The 22,253-nt window shown below is 33.8% G+C and overlaps 1 protein-coding gene and 1 long non-coding RNA gene across 2 annotated transcripts in view; one reads left to right on the forward strand and one right to left on the reverse strand.

Moving 5' to 3' along the window:
• Positions 1-12,774, reverse strand: part of LOC108778580 (tyrosine-protein kinase Drl) — a 75,611-nt gene extending 62,837 nt beyond the window's left edge. Inside the window, exon 1 of the mRNA XM_018545798.1 lies at positions 12,639-12,774. Coding sequence (XP_018401300.1) covers positions 12,639-12,765 — 127 coding nt within the window. The 5' untranslated portion in view covers positions 12,766-12,774. The remainder of the gene's footprint in view (positions 1-12,638) is intronic.
• LOC108778581 (uncharacterized) lies at positions 12,708-15,827 on the forward strand. Its single transcript, XR_001940853.1, has 2 exons — positions 12,708-12,780; positions 15,687-15,827. It is a non-coding gene; the product is annotated as an uncharacterized LOC108778581 (long non-coding RNA).
• The last annotated feature ends 6,426 nt before the right edge of the window (positions 15,828-22,253 follow it).

Genomic DNA, 22,253 nt, shown 5'->3' on the forward strand with positions numbered 1-22,253 from the left:
CTCTCTCTCTCTCTCTCTCTCTCTCTCTCCGTCTTTATATATTAAACAAAAATTACCGCTTGCTAGCGTCAAAGCGAGTCTGTGCCACAATTATTATATATATTTAACATGAACAGTGTACGGTACCGTGTGTCAAGTTGTCGATTGTTCGCGTTATGAAGTTTCAATCCAGTACCGCCATGTCGAATCGAAAATCGATTTCGATAATGTCCCCAATGCATTGACCTGACTTCTCGAACTAGCGTTCTCACTTTGTTAATAACGATAAATACCTTTTCAAAGTGCAGAATTAGCTAGGTAGTTTCAAACACGAAGTTATATTATACGCAAGAGAGTATTGCAATATGTATTTATTCCTTTAATGTCTCCAATCGTAAATGTATATTCGTTAGAAGTATGTTGTGCTAAACTAAATTAAATAGGCAACTATTTAGAGATGTCACATATTCTTTAAAATAAAATTCAGAAAACTTGAATTTTTTTGTTTGTCATAAAATGAAATGTATTTAAAATGTAAAAAGACTGACATCGTTATATTGTTCTGTGTTACAATTTTAATAATACAAATTTTTAATAAGTTTTAATTTTGCTCAACCTCATTTTTTTCACTCTCTCTCTCTCTCTCTCTCTCTCTCTCTCTCTCTCTCTCTCTCTCTCTCCCTTTTTATAACGAGAATTGTATAAGAATGTAATTTTCATAGAAAACGTTCTTTTTAGAGAGTTGTCGACCTTTTCATCTATCATACTACTTGCACGCAACGATGCATTTCCGTACTATTTCCATAAATTCAACGAATAACTGTCTTTTATAATAATATTCAAGTTCTGACAATATATACTGAATAGCTTCGAATAGACCGAAACTGTTTTTACTGAATTGTATCCTATTAACTTAACTAAAGGTTAAATCGAAATTGCATGTCGACATATAAAGCTAACGAGCATGTTCAATTTTTTAATTGGAAAAATAAATATAAATTTTTTTACACTTTTTTTCAATATATTTAATATTTTTTAACTTATTGTAAAAAATAAAGTTATTAAGAAAATGTAAAAATGGCGCTTCTCTAAAAAAGTTCTCTCTCTCTGTCTCTCTTTATCATATTATTTTTTATAAATATAAATCTGTTAAAAACAAAGTTTGGAAATTTATCTGTATGAGAAACGCGAAATCGTTTTTCACATTTTATCGTTATCGATTTAACACTACATTTTCCATTCTTGATATCTCGCATGATGTCTGGCGACTAATTGTCAATTAGGATAATTGATCACGATGGAATGCATGCTCATTAGAATCTGAATGCGTAGCATTGTGAACCTCAATCACACGCTGAATATTCATTCGGTGTGCAATCGATATTAATTCTTCTAGTACCTGTGGTTTTTATCAACATGCACATTATGATTTACAGAATAAACGAATAACGTGTATGTACATACATACATAAACGCGCAATAAATTACTCAACAGATAAATGATCCTCGCATAATGTAAAATTCGATCCGAGTTTATCGAAGAGCCGAGTTTTCAAATAACTCGCATCGTGTTTGTTATCTGTTTTACTTCTTTCTTTAACTTTTTAATGCCGCTACCCCCTACATAGGGATCTTGTAATATACGGAATAAAGAGAATACACCGTGAAGATTTACTTTTGCATATTTAATAGTCGTTTAAATCATACCCCAATAAAACATCGAAAAGCCGACCGACATTACGATATCGTTTGATTTACAATGGAACGAACGATATTATCTACGCGGAGAGACCGAGGGATACGTGAAAAGAATAAAACAGAGGAGATCGGACATCGCATCGAGGGGAACGGGGGGGTGTAAAAAATGTTCGGGAATCACGAGCAATTTCCATTGGTCGCGGCTGAACGGCTATCGCACCTGCAGGAAGATTTCATACGGTGATAGGTTTCGACAGGTACTGAGGGTACACGCAATATATATGTATATATAGCCGCACAGAAAGCGACGATGCAGACGATTTTCTACGCATTTTCATTTGCGCTTCCATGAAAAAGCTCTCGCACTGTGCATTTTTTCTATCGCTTTTACTTCTCGCCGCTCTCGTTTTCATTTTCTCCTTCTCTTCGCACTCCCTAATCAGAGTTCTCACTTTCACATTTCATAAGTTTTAACTAAATACGGAGAAGCACCAATTACGGTCAAAGTTGTAGACGTTAAAATAATACATATAGAGATATGTAATTTATTAAATTACATTTGTAATCTTAATATTGTTTCATAAATTTTCCCTGATTTCTAAATAAAATTTTATTTTCCCTGACTCTTTCAATAATACTTAAATTTTTTTTGTATTTTCGTCCTAATTTGAAAATCGTTAAATATTTTGTTGAGAGATCAATTTAACATGGCAATGTAAATTACTATATTAATGAAATTACTAAATAAAACTTGCTGATACTCTCTCTCTCTCTCTCTCTCTCTCTCTCTCTCTCTCTCTCTCTCTGCTTGCATTTTAATGGTAAGTTGATAGTATTCCAAAATTACATAGATAAGATGCATATAAAAATTTCTTTAAAGCTAAGTATTTTAACTTTCCAAAAAGTTTTGCAAAATTTCTGACTTTTTCCTAATTTCCCTGTTTTCAATTCCCTTAATTTCCTGATTTTGTGGCAACCCTACTAACAAGTACCTTACAAGCGAATTATAATTTCACGAAATTATTACGACGGGAATCATCGATATTCGGAGTCGAACGATCAGTTTACTTCGAGAAGAAGGGATATGATTTGGAAAACGTAGATACACGACGTATATGTATATTCCGACGCTTTGTTTCACAAATTTGTTCCTGTCGAAATGCTCGTGTACCATGTCATCCGATTAAATGAAGGAATTAAATGACGCCAAATTTATGGTATGGGTGGCGCACGACAGCGATATACAGCGTCACGCTTTTTGTTACATTATCGATCCCATCAATCGACGTGTACACGTCCGATTTGTACGTATAACGATGTCAACGCTTAACGTCATATAGCGACATGTGTATGTGCATGTAGAGCGTAAAAGCGTGTTCTTTATTTTTTGAATTGCATCCTTGTTTTAGGTGCATCCATCGTGTTGCGCGTCGGCACCGCGATGGAAATATTTAAAAATATTCTAACGCTTTGAAAAAGTAAGTACAACATATACATATTTACAATATATATGTACGTAAAATTTATATATACGTATACATATATATTGTTCACGCGCGCGTCATGTAACGATATTAAAAAAATATTCTGCGTTAAATAAGTAAATTATAATACGCAACAAAAAAAAAAAAAGACAAAACCATTTAAATACATTTCGATACACAATTTAGAGATAAAAGTCGGATCAAGTATTCAAAAATATTAAAAAGCGATGCATTATAAATTGAATAGTATCGACATATCAAAGGCACGAAATGTATATTTTTTTTATCAGATGCGTTTTCACCGGCTTGAAATAACATTTCATCTCTCGTGTTATACATGTGCAAGGGTTGAATACATATAACGAGTTTAATGTTTGCCAATTAATACGAACGGATTTGACCCTAGCTGCACGTACAAATATGTTTAACCATGTATGCACGGATATCGACGTATGGGCGAAACAGTACTAATGTGCAAGTGCCGGGGCGAATACACGTGTAGCCAACACCTCCATACCTACGCTATTTGCGCTATCCCTACGAATATCCTATGAGACCACTTCGTACGTGATGCGTGCACGGTGCATTTGACACGTACCATACGTTACGTACGAAACGATGAGTTCTCGAATCAATAGGAGTCCTTCAAGCATCTCTGACGAAAAAAGAGATTAATAATTCCGGCAAATTCATGGATAGAAAATAGGAATGCGTGACAAGTAAGAAGCATATAACCGTTTATCTATTGTACTTGAGCAGTACTTGAAAAAAAGAATTCACAGATTTATTTGGGCTGACCATTTTAACAAGAACTGTATAATCATTATTGAAATATTCTGTTATTTTCTATCATTTAGATATGTATTTTGAAAATTATATGATTCTAGTTTTAAAATTCCTTCAAAATTAACTACAACCTGCGATTAGCTGCACTCATTTTTGAAATTAGAACTGGTGCGTTTTAATATTTTATTCTTTTATTATATTACATTCTATCAACTTACTCTAGAAAATCAATATGCGAGACGAATATAGTATAATGTAAGATGTAAGGTGTATGTACATAAAGTATAAAACGTAAAATGCAATATGCTTCAGCTATACATCAATAGCGTGTCGGAGGATAAATTTTCGTCTGCGCATCTTCGCGCGTTTGCGTAAATCATACGTGTCTGCCGGTACACGAGCCGGGACGCGTGTAAATATGTACGAAATCGTGGATATGGAGAAGCATGCATATCGCGACCGTCGGCGTTTGTACGGTCATATCAATTTCCTGTGTAAGCCGGTCGGCCAGCCAGACGGCGCGGCGCAGCGCGGTGGTTAGCGCATTCGTGAATCGGATTGCAAATCAGCTGCATACTTGCTAGCCGACAAATTAACTGTGATGTATATGTGGCGTTTACACCCGACATCAAATAAACCACGCGTAGAAAGCTCGCTAATGTCCGTTTTACGAAGAATAATATTGCATTTCATAGAAATCCTCTAACTCGTTTCAGAAATCGCACGTGATTCCGCAATCGTGCGCTTTAAAACTTTAACAAAGTCATTTGTGAAAAAATTAATTATATAATAAAATACACTTGAAATGTTGCGATTCTTACAATTCCCAACTAAATCTATATTTCTTCTTCTTACTAATAATTTCTTATTTTTCTATAATTTTTTGTAATTGTTCTATTATTTTATCAAAATGATATTTTGACTACGTGTCCATTAAGTGTTAAAATAAAATCTCTGCTTAAAGTAATTAATTCAGCTTTGTTTTTCCTTTGAAAATGAAAACACGTTGACTCCTATCCTTTATGCCAAGTTTTCAGTAATTAAGAAAAAAAAAAGAAAACTTTTTACCTTGTGGAGATGACACATCCATCCTCGTCGACGTGCTTATCAACTCAAACCCTTCCACAATTTGTCGCACTTACAAAAGACGGAAACGCGGCGGCGTAAACGCCGTCAATTACAGGAAAGACGTATTAATTAATCTATTATCGCTGGATCAAGGGCTTTACAGTAACGCGCGGCTGAAGAGACACGGTCTGCTCCTACGGCGAACGCACACGGCGATCGTGCGAGCTGCATGTTCAATCGCAGATCGTGCGAGTATGCGTGAATACGGGTGCAAGGGAGGTTCGCTCACGCGGCTATAAACCATGGGCGGTTTACGTTATCGTATGGTCGGATCTACCCGTCGGCAAACTACTGCAATTTAGGCTAACGTTGCTCCTCCGCCTTGCCACTAGCCAGCGCCCGCTCGAGAAAATTGATACGGTCGAACACATTTGCGTACATTGCGTATATAAACATAAAGAAATTTTCTCGAGAAAGAAATTCTTTAAATTAAGAAATGCACATAAAAAATAAACTTCAATTGAATTTCAGTATCTTATTTTATCAATGAAATTAAATACGCGTTTATAGTGGCCTTATATACATATATATATATATATATACACATGAATATATATTTTATATACATATGATTTTATTATAAATTATATATGTACACTCAAAAAAAAGCTCAAAGACATATTTAACTTAAGATGTTAAAACCAAAAATCTTTCCTACTAAATAAATATATAATTTTACGATAATTTTTGTTAACCTATTTTTCAATTTAATTATAAGTTAATAAGATTCTTGTCAAAATCAACTAGGAATACACAATATTTAAAATACTATAACAGAATATATTAAGTATACTTTTTTTAAAAAATTCTTTATCTGAACAATTCAATAAAATTACTCGTTGGCCGAAAATTTTTGACAGTTACTATGTACATGTATTTTACTTTCACTTTTCCTTAAATATTTATTATATTGTAATAAAAATTTATATATATATATATATACATATGATGTATGTAAAGAGTATCCACAGTGCATTAAACTCGGGTCTATGTGTTTGCTAAACCCAAATGACTGCGCAGATCAGTTATCTCTGTGAATGTTCAAATAATTACCCTTGTAAAATAAGAAAAAAAAAGAGGCAAAAACAGTCTAATATTTCATAATAAATAAATAATTTTGAGAGGTAATGCTAGACAACGCGCATCTGTGTAATAGGAGGAATCAGTAACGAATTGCTCGTGACCATTGCAGTAATTAAATAAACCGGGATGAAGGAAACCAGGAGCGAAAGGAATTGTTCTAGAATAGAAGCAATTTGTTCAACGAGCGGGAAAATTGGACGCTCTAATTCCTTCAAGTTTGAACGTCGAAATCGCATAAAGAAATTAGATTTATCATACGTGATGAATTTATCTCCTTCCTCTGCACATCATATTAGTACTCCGAGTACATAGATAATTTTTTTAAATCTTTTACATCAAAAACGTGTGATCCTATATATACACAATAAATGTTTTTCATATATCTTTAAATAAATAAAAGACCACTTTTAAGTTCATTAAAAATTCGTAGACAAAATCATACTAATCCATATGGTAAATATGCTTAAGTTGTACCTATGCCTAAATCCTACTATAATTTGGGTATAATTTTGATTTAAAGAGATTTATATAACGCCCAGCAGTACACACACACAAATGTACTTATTATTTCATTTTTATTTATAGTTATTATAATTTAGGTACAACTTCAGCTGCTGTTGCGTCTTTCGTATGCATCTATCGCTCTTATTTTCTGTCACTTATTTTGCTATTTCTATAAACAGTTGCAACAATAAAGTTATTATTGTAAAATGAAAACAATTAACCAACTAAGTAGCTGTTTATATTTTTTAATCAAAATTACACTCATAATATGATTTAAGCATAGATACGATTTAAATCAGTTTATCCTCTAATTGGTAAAAATATAAAATCAGTAAATTGGAGCATCATTAACGCAAAAATAGCGAAAACATTTAAAAAAATGTTCACGAGTATAAAAAATGTGCAAGATACTTCATGAATGCACGCGATAATCTTTTAGCGTAATACTTTTTTTAATGGGTGTTCTTGCGGAATAATCGATTTTCTCGTGTCGTTTCCAGCGACGCGGCTGGAGCCAGGGGAATCGACAAGGGTCGTTTCACGAGCTAGTCCGATAGTCGACGGCAATGAACACGTTGTCGGTTGTTTGTCGGAGCGTTTCGTGGTCCAGACAGGACAAACATACGGAGACGACTGCAACGAAAGTACATATAGTGTGTGTGCATGTATTCGAGAGCAAATTAAAAATCAATTCTAGAAACAATTTCAGAGTCCCTACTTATTACGCGCAGTGTACGGTTCTCGAAATCTATCGTAAGAAAGACACGAATACGAATATCCGTATCACAGTCCAATAAATCTGAAAATCTGTTAATATGTTGATCATTCTGAGTAAAAAAATTACCTATATTTTCACGTAAGTCAAGGACATTAATTATATTGTTATCAATCATATATATATTTGTCTTCCGACTTAAATTTATCATTTGTTTAATATTTTTGTCGTACAAATAAACGCAAATTAGACTCACTACTGACATAAAAGTAGATATAAAACAAGTAGCAAAGACAGAAATGTATGTATGCTATTTAGATAAAATTATATTGCAGTTCCAGATAACTTTGTCGAGAAGGAAAACTCGATACTCTACATCGTTGAAGCCGTAAGACCAGTTGACTAGTGCGAAGCAATTTCGGTAGTAAATCCATGTTGCCAAGAGACAACTCCATTCGAGGAATAAGGATATTACTTCAAAGCGCAAGCTCATCCCGCGCCTTTCATCACACCGTGAGAAATCCCCTGCCCAATCAGAGCAAGCCCCGTGTAAACGTTCCGAACTCGACGGCGGAAGTAAATGCTGAATCCGCACGGAGGTGTCAGGTAATAGTCGACTCGTATCTTCGTCCTCGCAAAGGGAGGACGTGTGTGCGGAGGTGGCACTGAGTATTTTCTCTCCTTCGCTGCCCTGTCCCTTCACCACCCCTTTTCCCTCCTACATAACACACCGCCTTGAAACCGCCTTTCTCGCACACACACGCTGCCTTTCTTTCTCTCTACCTCCGCCAGCCTTCCCCGTTTTATCCTTATTCCCCGTTCCTCTTTTTTTCTTCTTTCTCTCTTTCTTTTTTTGGTGCTTGCAGAGAGGAGATGCCTTTCCAACGGAACGAAGTTTTCCGGGGAAGTAAAGTCATTTCGCTCGTGCAATCTAAGTTAAGTGACTTTCGAGAGCCCTGGCGACGAAACTTACCCCACCGCTTACCTCCTCTCAGAAGCAACCCTTTCACTTTCCCATCGTCCTCCCGCTTTCCACCCCCCATGGCGGAATCCGAAATGTGACGAAGATTACCCTGTATCTAGAGATTCGCGGTCGCTCGAGGCACTTGAAAAATAGACTCGTTTAAAGAATGGAGCCACCGTTTCTTCGCTAAATTTGCATCATACACTCGATGTTACGTATTAAATTGTAAAGTGGAACAATCAACTTTAATCGATTACGGCTGTTTCGCTTTTCGATAAATAATTGATAGTAAAATTATTTGAATTAGTAATAGGCGTGTAAAATTAAAGATTAAGTTCATTTTAAATAAAATTAAATGAAACTTATACATGTGTAATTAAAATTTAATTACGTAATATTTCGTCGAAGATGGATCGGAGTTACATGATACGTCAAATTAACCCGTTCTATCGGTATTATGAAATTTAAATTTATCGTAAATATTTCCCATCCATTTGATGCATTTCGATAATTAAACCATATTCTCATATTCTTATTTTTAGAGGATAAATGCGCAATTATTTATCATGAAGTAGACTCTGCACCAGATATGTATAAAAAAAGCTCATAGCTTTTAAAAGATGGAAGAAAGAGGAATGATACTATTATAATGTTTCTGAAAGAAAAGTCATCTTACACGCTAAAGGACACATCGGTAAAATTAATAGAAGGTAATGCCTAAATTCTAAGCAGAATCGTAAGATTTATAAGAACTTTTAAGTGCGCTTTTAAATCTTTATACAATACAATCTTTACAGACAGCTTCTAGCCATAAGATTTACAGTCCTAGATATTTATTTACAATCGTACGTCTTATGATACATAAACATACATAAAATTAGAATACTAATCATAAGTTTTTACAAGTTTTACGAAAACAAGTTACGTTTTACGATTCTATTTAGAATTAATCCATAAATTTAGATCACTCCTGTAATATCAAACTTTATAAATTAATATTCAACATTCCTCTTTAACTTTAATGTCCTCTTATCCGTACTATTTCTTCTTAGTTGATCTTAGAAACATGCTTACATGCTCATGTAATTCTGACAAAATTTATATATTTCGAAGATGGATCTCTGCAACCAAAGTTACTAGGAGAAGCAAAATTAATCCGGTATATCGATATATAATATTACGAGACTTGAATTCACCGTAAGTATTCGTATTTCCTATCCATTCGTCACACTTCGATAATTACACCATTTCCTATCTACTTCTTACTTGTGGAGAATAAATGCATAATTATTTATCACCAAATGGACTGCGCCAGATACTAACTAAATTAAAAAAAAAAAAAATGCGATAAACCTTGCCGATCCGCGCTTTCAGTTTACGAGCGAATTCACTTCTACGTGTATCTTTTTCCCTCTTTTTTTGCATACTCGTCGGTGCGCCATATTTCGCGATTAACGTGAAATGCACGAAAGTGCCGTGGCGCAATCTATACCGCTGCAACACACGCATCCAGCGGAACGTGTCGGATCGCTCTGCCATTCGAAGTGTCGCGACCGCCGGGATTGCCTCGATTTTCGAAGAGTCACGAGCCGCCGGCCGCTCGTAAATACGGCGATTTTACATTTTTTTTTTCTCCAGCCCTCCACCAATCCGTCTGTCCCTCCACCGAGCCGACCATCCTCATTGCACCTCCGCGCAATCGACCGACGTCGAGTGGAGAACGCCTGGTCCACGGTGGTGCGGTGCCCATCATGTGCACGGATATGAATCGCGGGACCGTAAAGTGATATCGAATGGAACGGAGACTTTCTCTCGTAGGTACGAGTGAACCTCGCCCCGGTGATATAGTCGGCGACCATTAAAACGAGTGGCTCGTACCGCAAATTGCTGAAATGACACTCTTGTTGTAATCGGTCCCGACTCTAATTCATTCTTTCGCCGGCCATTTCGCCTTCGCTTTCGATCCCACAAAGTGTGCAACCACCCTCTCCCTTTCTCGTCGATGACGTACATGACCCCAAGTTTTTTCTGCCCGCGCGTTTGTTAAAACTCCGACCAGTCTCGTGAAAAAGTTTTTCCCTCGCGACGCGTTACAATCGCGTTAATTGCGCACTGGGGATGCAGAACGATGCAAACGTTAAAGAGACAGAATTAGATAAGGTACAAGGGATAACACAATCACTTGGCTTGCAATTATAAACATAAAAGCGGGAAGAGAATATTCCGATGCTAATTAACATTATTATGCTTACGTTACGCATATACATATGCATCTTTGTTTGCTCCAAGATGAAAAGAAGGAGATACAGCTTCATTTGATGTAATTAAGGTTTTTTTTTAAAAAGTTAGCAACTTTTTTATAACGAAAATGTGAAGATTTAGTATTCTATATATATTTTTAGATTCTTCTTTTTATATTAAATTGATGTAATCCGTTATGACATATAGGAAACTTGATAATAAGTCAGAATATTTTTGCAATTATATCGAGAAAGAGAGAGAGAGAGAGGGGGGGGAGGGGATAGATAAAGGCGTTTATTATTATTCTAGATCCTCCAAGAACAGTAAATAAAAGTAAAGAAAAATGTAAGAACAAAGATACACAAATAACGAAAATAATACAACAAAAATAATACTAATGTAAATAAAATATAAAAATTAATTATATATAAAAATTAAGAAATATCTAACAAATAGTAAGCGATGGACGAGAATAAAAAACCACAAATTACGAGGATTAAAATTAAGAAAAGAAAGAGGGAAAAAAGAAGCACACACACACAACAAAGAGAAGTTAAAATTAAAATTAAAAAGTTAACTCATCTCAGAAAGAAAAAGAGAGAGAGAGAGAGAGAGAGAGAGAAATTTAAAAATGAGATATTATTTATATTATTTAACCTTCCATTGACAGTTTGAATTTTTACTGTTCAATCAGAAACAGAAATCTTCGAAAAATAACAGATTTTTGTTGTTTCAGATTATATAAAATCTAAAAAATTCTGGCATATTTGTCAAAGCTTTAATAACGAGCTTTTACTGTCACATATAGTATTATAAATAAAAATTGAATTGTATTTTACTTCTGTTTTTTACAGATTTAAGTTTATCTACCAAAAAATTTATAATTAAAATATTGGTGATGTCTTTAAAGATCTCAGTTCCTGACGAAAGGTTAACATCTCGCATATGTTAGTTTCGCAAAGAATGTCTAACTTTTATCATTAAAGCTAATTTTCTTAACAACCATCTCGCTACGTCATTCTTTTTATCTTCCTTTTTTTATTTATATTATATATATTTGTAATGATTTTTATCGTTGGTTATGACTTCACGCACAAAAACTGTGACAACACAATAATCGTCTGGTTTTACAGATTTTCTCTGTCAACCTTTTTTCACGCGGTCTCCAGCTTTCGTTTATTTGCACAAAATACCACGTCCGACACGACGACAATTGTAATGGGACTTGTTAACAAGCCGCGGGAGAGGAAATTTTCATGTTTACCGCCACGCGAAAGTGTACGCGAGAGTTTAGATTGAATGGAAAAAGTGTAACGCGGGGCAGAGGACGGGACGAGCGTTTTAACGCTTTTACAACTAACGCTTGCGCGGAGTTGGAATGACACGATGTCACGAGAAAAAGATTACTCGCACAAGAAGAGAATAGATTGTTTTATTAATAAATCAGATAAAATTAAAGTCTGTAATAGATGTCAGATAAGTATCTTATACGTCAGTTTCAATGTCAAAGTGCGAACTTTGTCGTATAATCAGTTTTAAATCATTTTCGTTGTAATACATGTAAATTTCAATAGCAAAGATTGGTCTTATAAACGTTTAATCATTTTAATAATTTTCATCAATAATTAAATTGCAATGAAAAATATAAAACTAAATGACCCTTCAATGGATTTTGGGTCGAATATGATATTCGAATATTTAAAAAATTAGACAAACTACTAAATTTATGTTTAGGAAATTTATATTGGAAATGTTCACGTTATTTTACGGATGCAATTTAATAGGTATGAATAAAATACGTAAATAAAACAAAATTAAATATACAGGCATTTTTCTTTTTTTTTTTTTCATGCGTGATTCAATACACACACTTTATACAAATATAAATAAATTCTAAATAAATAATAAAAAGAATAAATTTCGAATAAACAATAAAGAGAATAAAATTCTGTCCAATACAACATATACTTTGATTTTGGTAACTATATGCACTTAATTCTCTCTAATTATATGTTATATGTTCTCTGTACCGACATCGAGTAGCAGTTCTACATACCTAAAAGCTTCATGACCTGAGAATGGCTGATGAATATATTAAAATAGCCATCGCTGCAGCCGATCAGAACAAGCAGGACAAAAATCTTGCGCCGCAGGAGATCGCAAGGACCACCACACCACCGCATTGTCTTACATGCTCCGTACGTGTCACGCACCTGTCTAATCAGTTAGTTTCAACTTCAACACCGCGTCGTCAAAAATTGCAGGGAAATCCCATCCTTCCCTTTGGCATCGACTGCTCGCACGTGGTTCCATTCACGGCTGTGCCCTGCCATTTCTCGCGCTACCCCTTAAATCAAGAGTCTCTCGATTCAGTAATCGCAGTCGCTCGCAAAGATTTAGCGCGCTTCGTGATTGTTATAAAAAGTCGTTGTAGAAAAAATTTCGCCCATCCCGAAGTACAAAAGAGCAAATTTCAACAAATATCAGCGTTTTTTCAATATCTTCTTCGCGCGCGTGCTGTCATAAGTCGTTTCATAACCGAGCGCGTTCTCGAACGGCGAGACGATCACATGGCACTGTGACGCGCGGTGACGAGAGACTAGGGTGGGTATCCTAGCGCCAAGGGAGGAGACGACGTCGTCGACGACGACGTCGGTACTCGACTGAACGCCGAGCGACTGAACGTCCGTCGTATTCGACTACGAGTCCGGTCGCGCTTGCGCCTATGTGGCAGTCACCTATATCGCAACTGACATACGTATTATGTACGTACGTATATGACGGATTGCTAGAAAAACAGTGCGTACGTGCGTGAGTACGCATCGTGAATCTCGGTGTAAGGCGTATAAGTCGCCGAAAATAGACAGCCGGATAAATATCGCGGAAATGACGGGGGGAGTCCGGGCTACGAAAATAGCGAGGGATATGCATTTCACAAAAAAAAAAAAAGAAACTACTTGTGCTCTTTTACCAACAGTTTATCCGGTTTTGCACTACTGCCGGAATATTACGTCTGAATGAAAAATCGCGCAAAGGCGAGCCGTACTCGACTCGGATATCGAGAGGATATGCTCGAGCGATCATTGGACATATCCGCGCGATCGTTAATAACGTTCGAGATCAAAAGCGATGCTGCAGTAATCGCTAGATACAGCTTTTGCAAACGGCGTTATATCGTAATTAGCAAATATTTGCGGTCACTGAGTACGTCCTCGTAGTTGGAAATAGGCCAACAATAATATCTCCATGGAAACGCTTCGCGATCAAGGATTTTGCACATTTTACAATATATGTATATGCTCGCCTTTATCATACTCATTAGTGAATTTTCACGGATATAGCACGTGGCACAGAATGAACAATAAATCTTTTATGCAAACGCCGACCATTTTAAATATGCATAATACTTTAGCGCAAATAACGGAATAGATGCTTTATTTTATAACGCTCGTGAACGTTTGTCCGTCCGAAATAAATTTATTTTTGAATAATTTATTCATTAAATAGTTGATAAATTATTTGAGAACTTTGGATAATTAATTATTTAAATCTATTATACATTTAATTCTATTATAGATATTACTGAAAATCACACATTTTTTTATGGCAACAAATATTACATCAAGGTATAAAAATAAAATATGAAATACAAGGAATAATTTCAGTTTTAAGTTGATACAATATACGCATTTGTGAAGGCATGATTTATTCACGAGGATTGTATAATGCAGACAAGTAAAAATCAGCGATCTATTTTATATTAATGCCTGGCGCGTAAACGTAGAAAAATCGGGAATAGAGTTTCTTCGTAGAACGAGCAAACATTTTCACGACGTGTTCCACAACGCGAAACAAATCGGATTTACGATATAATTTCGAAATATAATACTGAAAACCTTTGTCGCTCGCCGTTCTATCGAACTCGTTATTGACGTGACGACAACAGAGTACCGATTAACGGCCACGACTCGACGCAACGACGAAATTGACGTTCGGCGTCCAATAACATCAAAAACTTTCAATCCACTTGGAGTCATGAAATTCCATCGTAATGGTCCCCACCTTCCACTCCCACTCGTGTTCTGTATCACCCCAGGTCACCTCGCCTCGTCAGAACGCAATATCGTCACTGATGAGCCCGGCACACGAAAACGCGGAGGCAACGTAACGACGAAAGAAATAATTTCAAACGACCTCGCTCGTGTTCGGTCCGGATCACCGCCAATTCCTCGTATACAGTGATCCTGAGAGGGAAAACGTCGGAGGTATCGGCGCGCGATCGACGCTCACTCGTGCGCGTTCTCCGAAAGCGTTAGAATTTAATTAAATCGGTCCCCGGGTACCCCTGTCGTGTCGCAGAGTCCACTTCCTTTCCACCCTCTGGTGAGTCCTGGACAGTTCGCAGCCTCGGATTCACAATTTGATCTTCGTGGAGTTTAACTTCCAGAGAACGGACCATTCTCTGTCCGTCCTCCCATTCTATCCTCCGCGATGCTCGACAAAACGGCGCTTTAATTATACCGCGGGATTAATTAACTCTCCGTCGAACTCTCGGCGGAACACACCCGCGGGACTCGCCCGAGCCGATCGCAAATAATTAAAGACCGTTTTTCGTTCGATCCCTTGGTCTTTCCTTCGTGGAACCGCGTTTCCCTTGAGCTTACACGCAAACAGATGCTCCGCGAGTTTGCGAAGTGATCTAATATTGACGGCTCATCGATGCGCCGATATTGATGTTCAATGTACAGATAAAATATCTTTAGCTGCGATCATAAAAATGTTGCACAGCGTGAAATATTGCCAAACTGCATAAGATGATCAATGGAATGTATCGTAATTTACGATTTCTTATTTTGTACTGAAGAAACGGTATACAAAGCGCAAAAAGAGAGAATGTCTTCATATAATTGCAACTGCAGTATTCTATTCCTACATTTTTCTTTTCTTTTTCTTTTAGCAATACATAATAGTAATACAAATTTTACTGACGTATAGCTTAAGAATATATATTTTATCTGTTTTCTCCACGATATTTGTAAATATTTAATATTTTTCCGTTTTAATAATCGCAAAAAAAATAATTAAAAAAATAATTTTCTTGCAGAGATATGTGAATCTACTCTCCAATTCTTGAGAATGCAGTTTGAGCTTTCCTGTGCAGAATCACGCAAGCGTACAGCGAATGTACGTGCGTATATAAATTGGACGGCACGGACGAACTCAATCTACACACATAGAAAAGTTACACGAATATACCTAAAGCTAAGAGTGGATCTATCCGAATCCATTAAATATTTGAGCGAACGAAAGAGGCTAGGGAAGCAAGCTCGTGGAGGAAGTCTCCCCTCGGCTCTTAAGATCCATATAGTAGCCCAACTCTCTCTGTATTAATATTTACATTTATATTTCTTCCTCGTCGTCCCTCTTATTTCAACTTAAGCCGCCGGGGATTTCAGCGTTCCAGACTGAATTATTATGATTTTCACAATTCAACACATTTTCGAGCAACTATATTTTGGACTGCACGCTTTCTGATAAGCGATACATATCTTTGTGTATTATATCGACTCATCTAGTGTTATACGCGTTACACTGAAAATTAATTCCCACTTATAACTCCTAATAAATACATTTTGTATTATATTTTTAATAAATTTCTTCATTATTTTATTTCATATCTATCTCTTGCGGTACCATGCATTAAAAAAATATACAGAGATTTAAAAGTAATAAAATTACATTCCCCTGTTTAATTTATACATATATAATTTTGCAAATTTACTTTTTTTATTATTTACTTATCGTATTTGCAAATTTAATTTTGCCAGTAATTATTGATAAAGATTGGTCTATAATTACTAATATTATTGAATTAATAATATTATCTCAATTACTATGTCAATAACTTTCGGAGAATCAAATAAACACTCCACTCTCGATTAAATCAAGATAAACTAAATGTGTGTAACATCCGTAAATGTTTGATAGCTGTGGTCGATCGACTACACATTGACTGTACTCTTATCTTTAATTAAAATAAATCAAGAAATACTTTTCTAATGAGAAAAGTTATTTTGTTATAAAGTTAAAAACAATTAGTAATTCATTTTATTAATAGAACATAAACCTCTACAATTGATATTATATATCAATTAATATTTTAAGTTTTACTTTTTCTTATTGTTATTTATTACAAATTATGATATTTTATAATCTTTTATTATTAAAATATATATAAGAATCTTAATTTCAAATATGGTGAAATCTAACTAAATTTTAGTACAAAACTTTATGTGTTTGGACATTTTCAATTTTTAATTTAATTCAAATTTTTATTTAATAAAAAGAAATAAATTCGTAAAGGCCCTTCATTACTTGTGTCGATAATTCTCTTTTCTTTACATATATTTTATTTTTATTTATTTATATAATTTACTTTATAATTCAAAATGTAAGATAAAATATATAATCATGCTGCTTATACATTTTAATTTTATGAAAAATAAATTACTCAAAAATATTCGAAATATGTATAATAATGCAAAATTCGCGATTTTTGTACCAGATATGTGATATACTGTAACCGGTATGTTCATAAATAACGATTAATTATGCGGCAGGCAATTATTAATTATTCGTTTACAATTATGAGAGCTTATTAAGCGATAAATAACGCGAACACATACAACTGCAAAAAAGTCACATTAATGAGTCTATTAATTTGTATTTCTTAATTACAAAGAATGGGGATCCTGTTCTACAATAAGATTGCAAGTCGTAAGTAAGAAATTGGCCAATTACAGTTGAATATAACAAAAATAATCGACTATGATTGGTTAATTTCTTACGGCTTACTTATTGTAGAACGTCGTTTATTAATACATGTGTTATGGACCTTATACATAAAAAAACAACCGTTATCACCGTTATTATTAAGAGAATGGTAATTAATTCAGTGCTGAAAGTTTGATATTTGTTATCTCTCACACTTCAGGTTAAAAAAAAAAAATACACTCACTGATACGATGCTCCATCGATGAACTTGATGTCTATCAAGGCTTCGTCCTCATTTCAACGTTTCCTTATTGCACACTCACTTCGAGGCAACACTCGCTAAAACGTAATCGAGTGCGAATCTAATTACTGTAAATTTCATCGTAAAATGATTACTTAAAATGATTAATTTTATTCTATCGAGAGTTTTGTAATAGAAATATGTTACAACTTGCGTCCTAATTCTACTAATACATAACTTTATTAATATATATAAACTAACATATTTTTTATAAACTAATAATAAATTTTATGCCAATTGTATTTAATGTTTTTATTTAATGATAATTTTAATTAAATATACGATTTATAAAGAATTATGAAATTTAATATATGTATATTTGAATAAAAGTGATCGTTTAATAAAGGATGTATTACTTAAAATGATTACTTAAAATGATTAATTTTATTCTATCGAGAGTTTTGTAATAGAAATATGTTACAACTTGCGTCCTAATTCTACTAATACATAACTTTATTAATATATATAAACTAACATATTTTTTATAAACTAATAATAAATTTTATGCCAATTGTATTTAATGTTTTTATTTAATGATAATTTTAATTAAATATACGATTTATAAAGAATTATGAAATTTAATATATGTATATTTGAATAAAAGTGATCGTTTAATAAAGGATGTATTTACGTGTCAGCAATTTTGTCCTACACAGAAGCATAAAATAGCATAAAATTTGAAAAAAGGAAATAACAATTGAACAAATATTGAATTTATTTAATTCTCATTTGTCTGTTACAACAAAAGAGTCAAAACTTTATTCTTTGAATGTAAAATTCTTTTTAAATAAAAGTTTAATTAACAAGATAGTTTAATAACAACTTTTATTGTAACAAAGGATTAAATAATTTAATGCAATTTATTTCAAATTTTTACCTATAAACATTTTTTCTTTGACTTTGTTCTTCCGACATTTTTAAAAATAAATTCAACGATGTTATACAACTTTTATAAAATATCATAAAAAAGTTTAATCCAGATGTAATTTAAACAATTATAATTCTTAAGCATTTTGAAACAGTGTCCTATATGTGTGTACAGTTGGGGTTATCTTGTACGAATCACAAGAAAAGAGTTTTATGTATACATACGTCTACTTTAAAAAAAACATGCAGTGGATATAATTTTTTATGCGTTAAATGTAGGTATTTAATATAAAAATAATATATATATCTATATTATTTTTATTGACAATTCTTATTAAAATAACTACATGTGTAAATATAAAACTTTAATTAATGATTAGAAGTTTTATGATATCTTAAAAAGAATACATATACTTTTAAAAGAGTGTCTTCCAACAAGCGACATAGATGATACAGTGTATCAGTACGTCCTTGTTGTTCGCCAACGTTAAACAAGGATGAGATAATCACTGTGTTGTACCGTGTCGCTTGTTGGAGGGCACACAAAGAGTATGACTCGTAACTCTGGGTGCAATACACTGTTATACTAGATTGAGTGATTTGAAATGCTGCACTGCACAGACAAATAATTACTTTCGTCGATAACAAATAATGAAATGTATTCACCTGGCATTTCCGCCGTCAGTCAATATCTTCTTGGCCTCTCTCCCTCCCTCTTCTTCTTTTGTTTCACCGTATCACTGTTCTCCATAACATTGACATACAGTCGCAGAAAATACGTTAATTATAATTCAGTACGTTGAGAACTCGAACATTACGCGTGCGGTACGATATTCTTAGTGTTAATCACAAATGACATGCACTAATTATGTTGCGACAGTGGAAAAATAGAAATCATGGTCCGATACCTGCGACGATTCGCAAACGAAGCGTGAACGTGTCTAAGATGGCGGAGGGTTTGCACTTGCGGCTAACTTCGCGCGGTAAGAGCGACGCGGTGATCGCGACGCTACACCTGTTGCTCCTAGCTTCGCGTTTATACATTTTCCGTATTTCATATAATAAATAGTTCGTCTTTCTTTTGTCAGTTATTATCTTGCATTAGAACACAAGCTAAATATATCAATTAAAATTATAGGTAAGTATCTGCTATACTTACGATGTTTGCGAAAATATGATCGTTGCTTTATTGACTGCGCGATAGATTCTTCGGCCAAACAAGTCACGCAAAATGCGCATTAAATTGTTAATGCCAAATCTATTTTACGCGATAATATTGCAATGCTATTTTTTATTGTAATAAATATATATCAATATATTGTATATGTTACTTACAGTTAAACGCGTCATGATGCCACTTGTCGCGGAGGCAATCTATTACGTGTTTATATGTAGCATTCTTTCAATGGTGATAAAATGTTGGACGGATCAATAACTTCACTCTGGTAATGACTGATATAACGTAAGTCAAATAAATAACAGAAGTAGCTGATAAAAACACGCCGCTCTACAGAAAAAATACTAAATTTTAATAAATATTTGTTTGAGTAGTTCTAAATAAAAGTAAATATTTATTAAACATAAACATATATTTATTTGGTACAAATACTATTAATTTTTTATTTAAAATTATTTTTTTATTAAATAAATATTTATTTATTGTATGTAAAAGTTTTTTGTTAGTACTATTCAAAGAAATATGTATTAAGTTTTAGTAAAGTTTTTAAATTCTTTTTTTTTTTAACAAAAACGTGCAATTAAAATTCAGTATTTATAGCGTGCATCAAATTCATAAATTTCACAAAAACACAGTATGTAAACAATGTACGGTTATTAATTATTAATTATTAATAAGTAATTAATATACTATACATTTATCTCTTAATAAGTAATTAATATACCATTTTCGGCACATATTAATTTCGTTTGATTTTGCTATTTATGCATTTGTATTTTGTGTTTCCAATTTAATGTGAACTTTTTATACGAGAACTAAAAGATTGCTGTTCATTTTCGCTTTAAATCGCTTAAATTTTTTATAAAATAAGATTTGCAAAACACCTTTACATATTTGGCTTTATACATTCGAATTTTTTTAAATTAAAGCAAAAAACCACTATTGATCATTTGTCAATTATCACTTTAAACTTTTAATTATCATAAAATTACAAAATTATGAGAACTTTAGCGATTTAATACTTAATCGAAATATTCCAGGCCGCGAATAAGACAGAGAATGAACATGAATAATAATTACTACATATATTAGTTTTACCTATATTTAACGTTAATTACTGCTGTGATAACGGTCCTGAGAAATCTATTCGTGGCATCAAAGCATCAACGCGATCCCTGATCGAAGCTCGCGATATCTTGAATCTCCCTAGGGATTACTAATCCACACAGTTATTTGGGTTTAACGAACCCACAGATCCGAGTTCAATATACTCTGCAAACACACATACATTTCATTGCATACATGCATTTAAATATGGTTTTGTGAGAGATAATATGCTAATAAAACTATTATAGAGATGTAAAGCTCTCGGTGTATTGTTTTGGAGTTCTTTGAATCAAATTATTGAAAAAATAAGAACGGAAATTGAAAGCAAAAAGAAATTTATTAAAATTTTAACTGACAATAGATTTTATATCTGAACGCTCTCGTTTTAATCTTGACGCTCTGACGCTCTTCGCGCATTCATGCAACGCGCAATCTCGTTTTCCGTTTATCGTTATCAATTTTAAATATTGATAATCCATTTTAATAAATTCTAATATAATATTGTAATGGATATTATTTAAATTAAACTCTATACTAAAATATCTTTTACTTTTAAATCTTAAAGAAATAACAATGATAATTAAAAAATTATCTGAAATGGACCAATTAGAATATATGTATATTCACAGTGTGAAATTATTCCAATTATTACAAAAAACCATTAAATATTTCAAAATATTGGTAAAAAATTATTGACTAGTAAGCATTTATCCTTGTTTAATATTTGATAAACAACAAGAATGAAATGATCATGCTTAAAGCGCTGTGAGCGCAAAATCAAACACAACCATTGTACTCATTGAAAGCATAATGCAGCTCAATGTAGCCTCTAAACAATCAATAATTATTGTGTAATATCAAGTATTATGCAATAATATTAATTGTTTTGGTTATACAATAATATTGATTTAGCGCCCACCCTACGCTTCGCGACTCGACGTCTTTTATTCTATCGGAAGTGAATATCGTTTGTTAACGAGTGTCGGGAGTGTCGAATCGAGTGTGAAGTAATCGAGGCTAAAAGAATGCATATATATGTCAAGAAGGAAGGAAAGAGATATCCGGAACTAGAGAGGAGTGAAGTGACGGCGACGCATCGCGGCCGATCCTTCATTTGATTGAATAAGTATTTATGTAATTTCCACGACACTCTCTTTCCATTGTACGCGACAGTTGGTGGAATGTACGTGTCCAATGTGTTTACGATGGAATAATATTTGGTCATCTAATTGCCCTTCTCTCGCCAGTCCGACGGTAATTCGACGGCGTTTGACGTTCGGTCGATTAATATTTAACGAGCATTTTAACGAGGGAGAATTGAATTTCGCATACATAATTAAATTAATAACTCGTGGTCCCGAAGTTTGCCGTCACGCCGCGAGGATCACGCTTATACATGTCCCCGACATCCCGCGGTGTCCCGCGATTTTCCTATCGATTGTTCG

The sequence above is a fragment of the Cyphomyrmex costatus genome, unplaced genomic scaffold (assembly GCF_001594065.2).
Source record: "Cyphomyrmex costatus isolate MS0001 unplaced genomic scaffold, Ccosl1.0 scaffold502, whole genome shotgun sequence".
NCBI classification, from domain to species: Eukaryota; Metazoa; Arthropoda; class Insecta; order Hymenoptera; family Formicidae; genus Cyphomyrmex; species Cyphomyrmex costatus.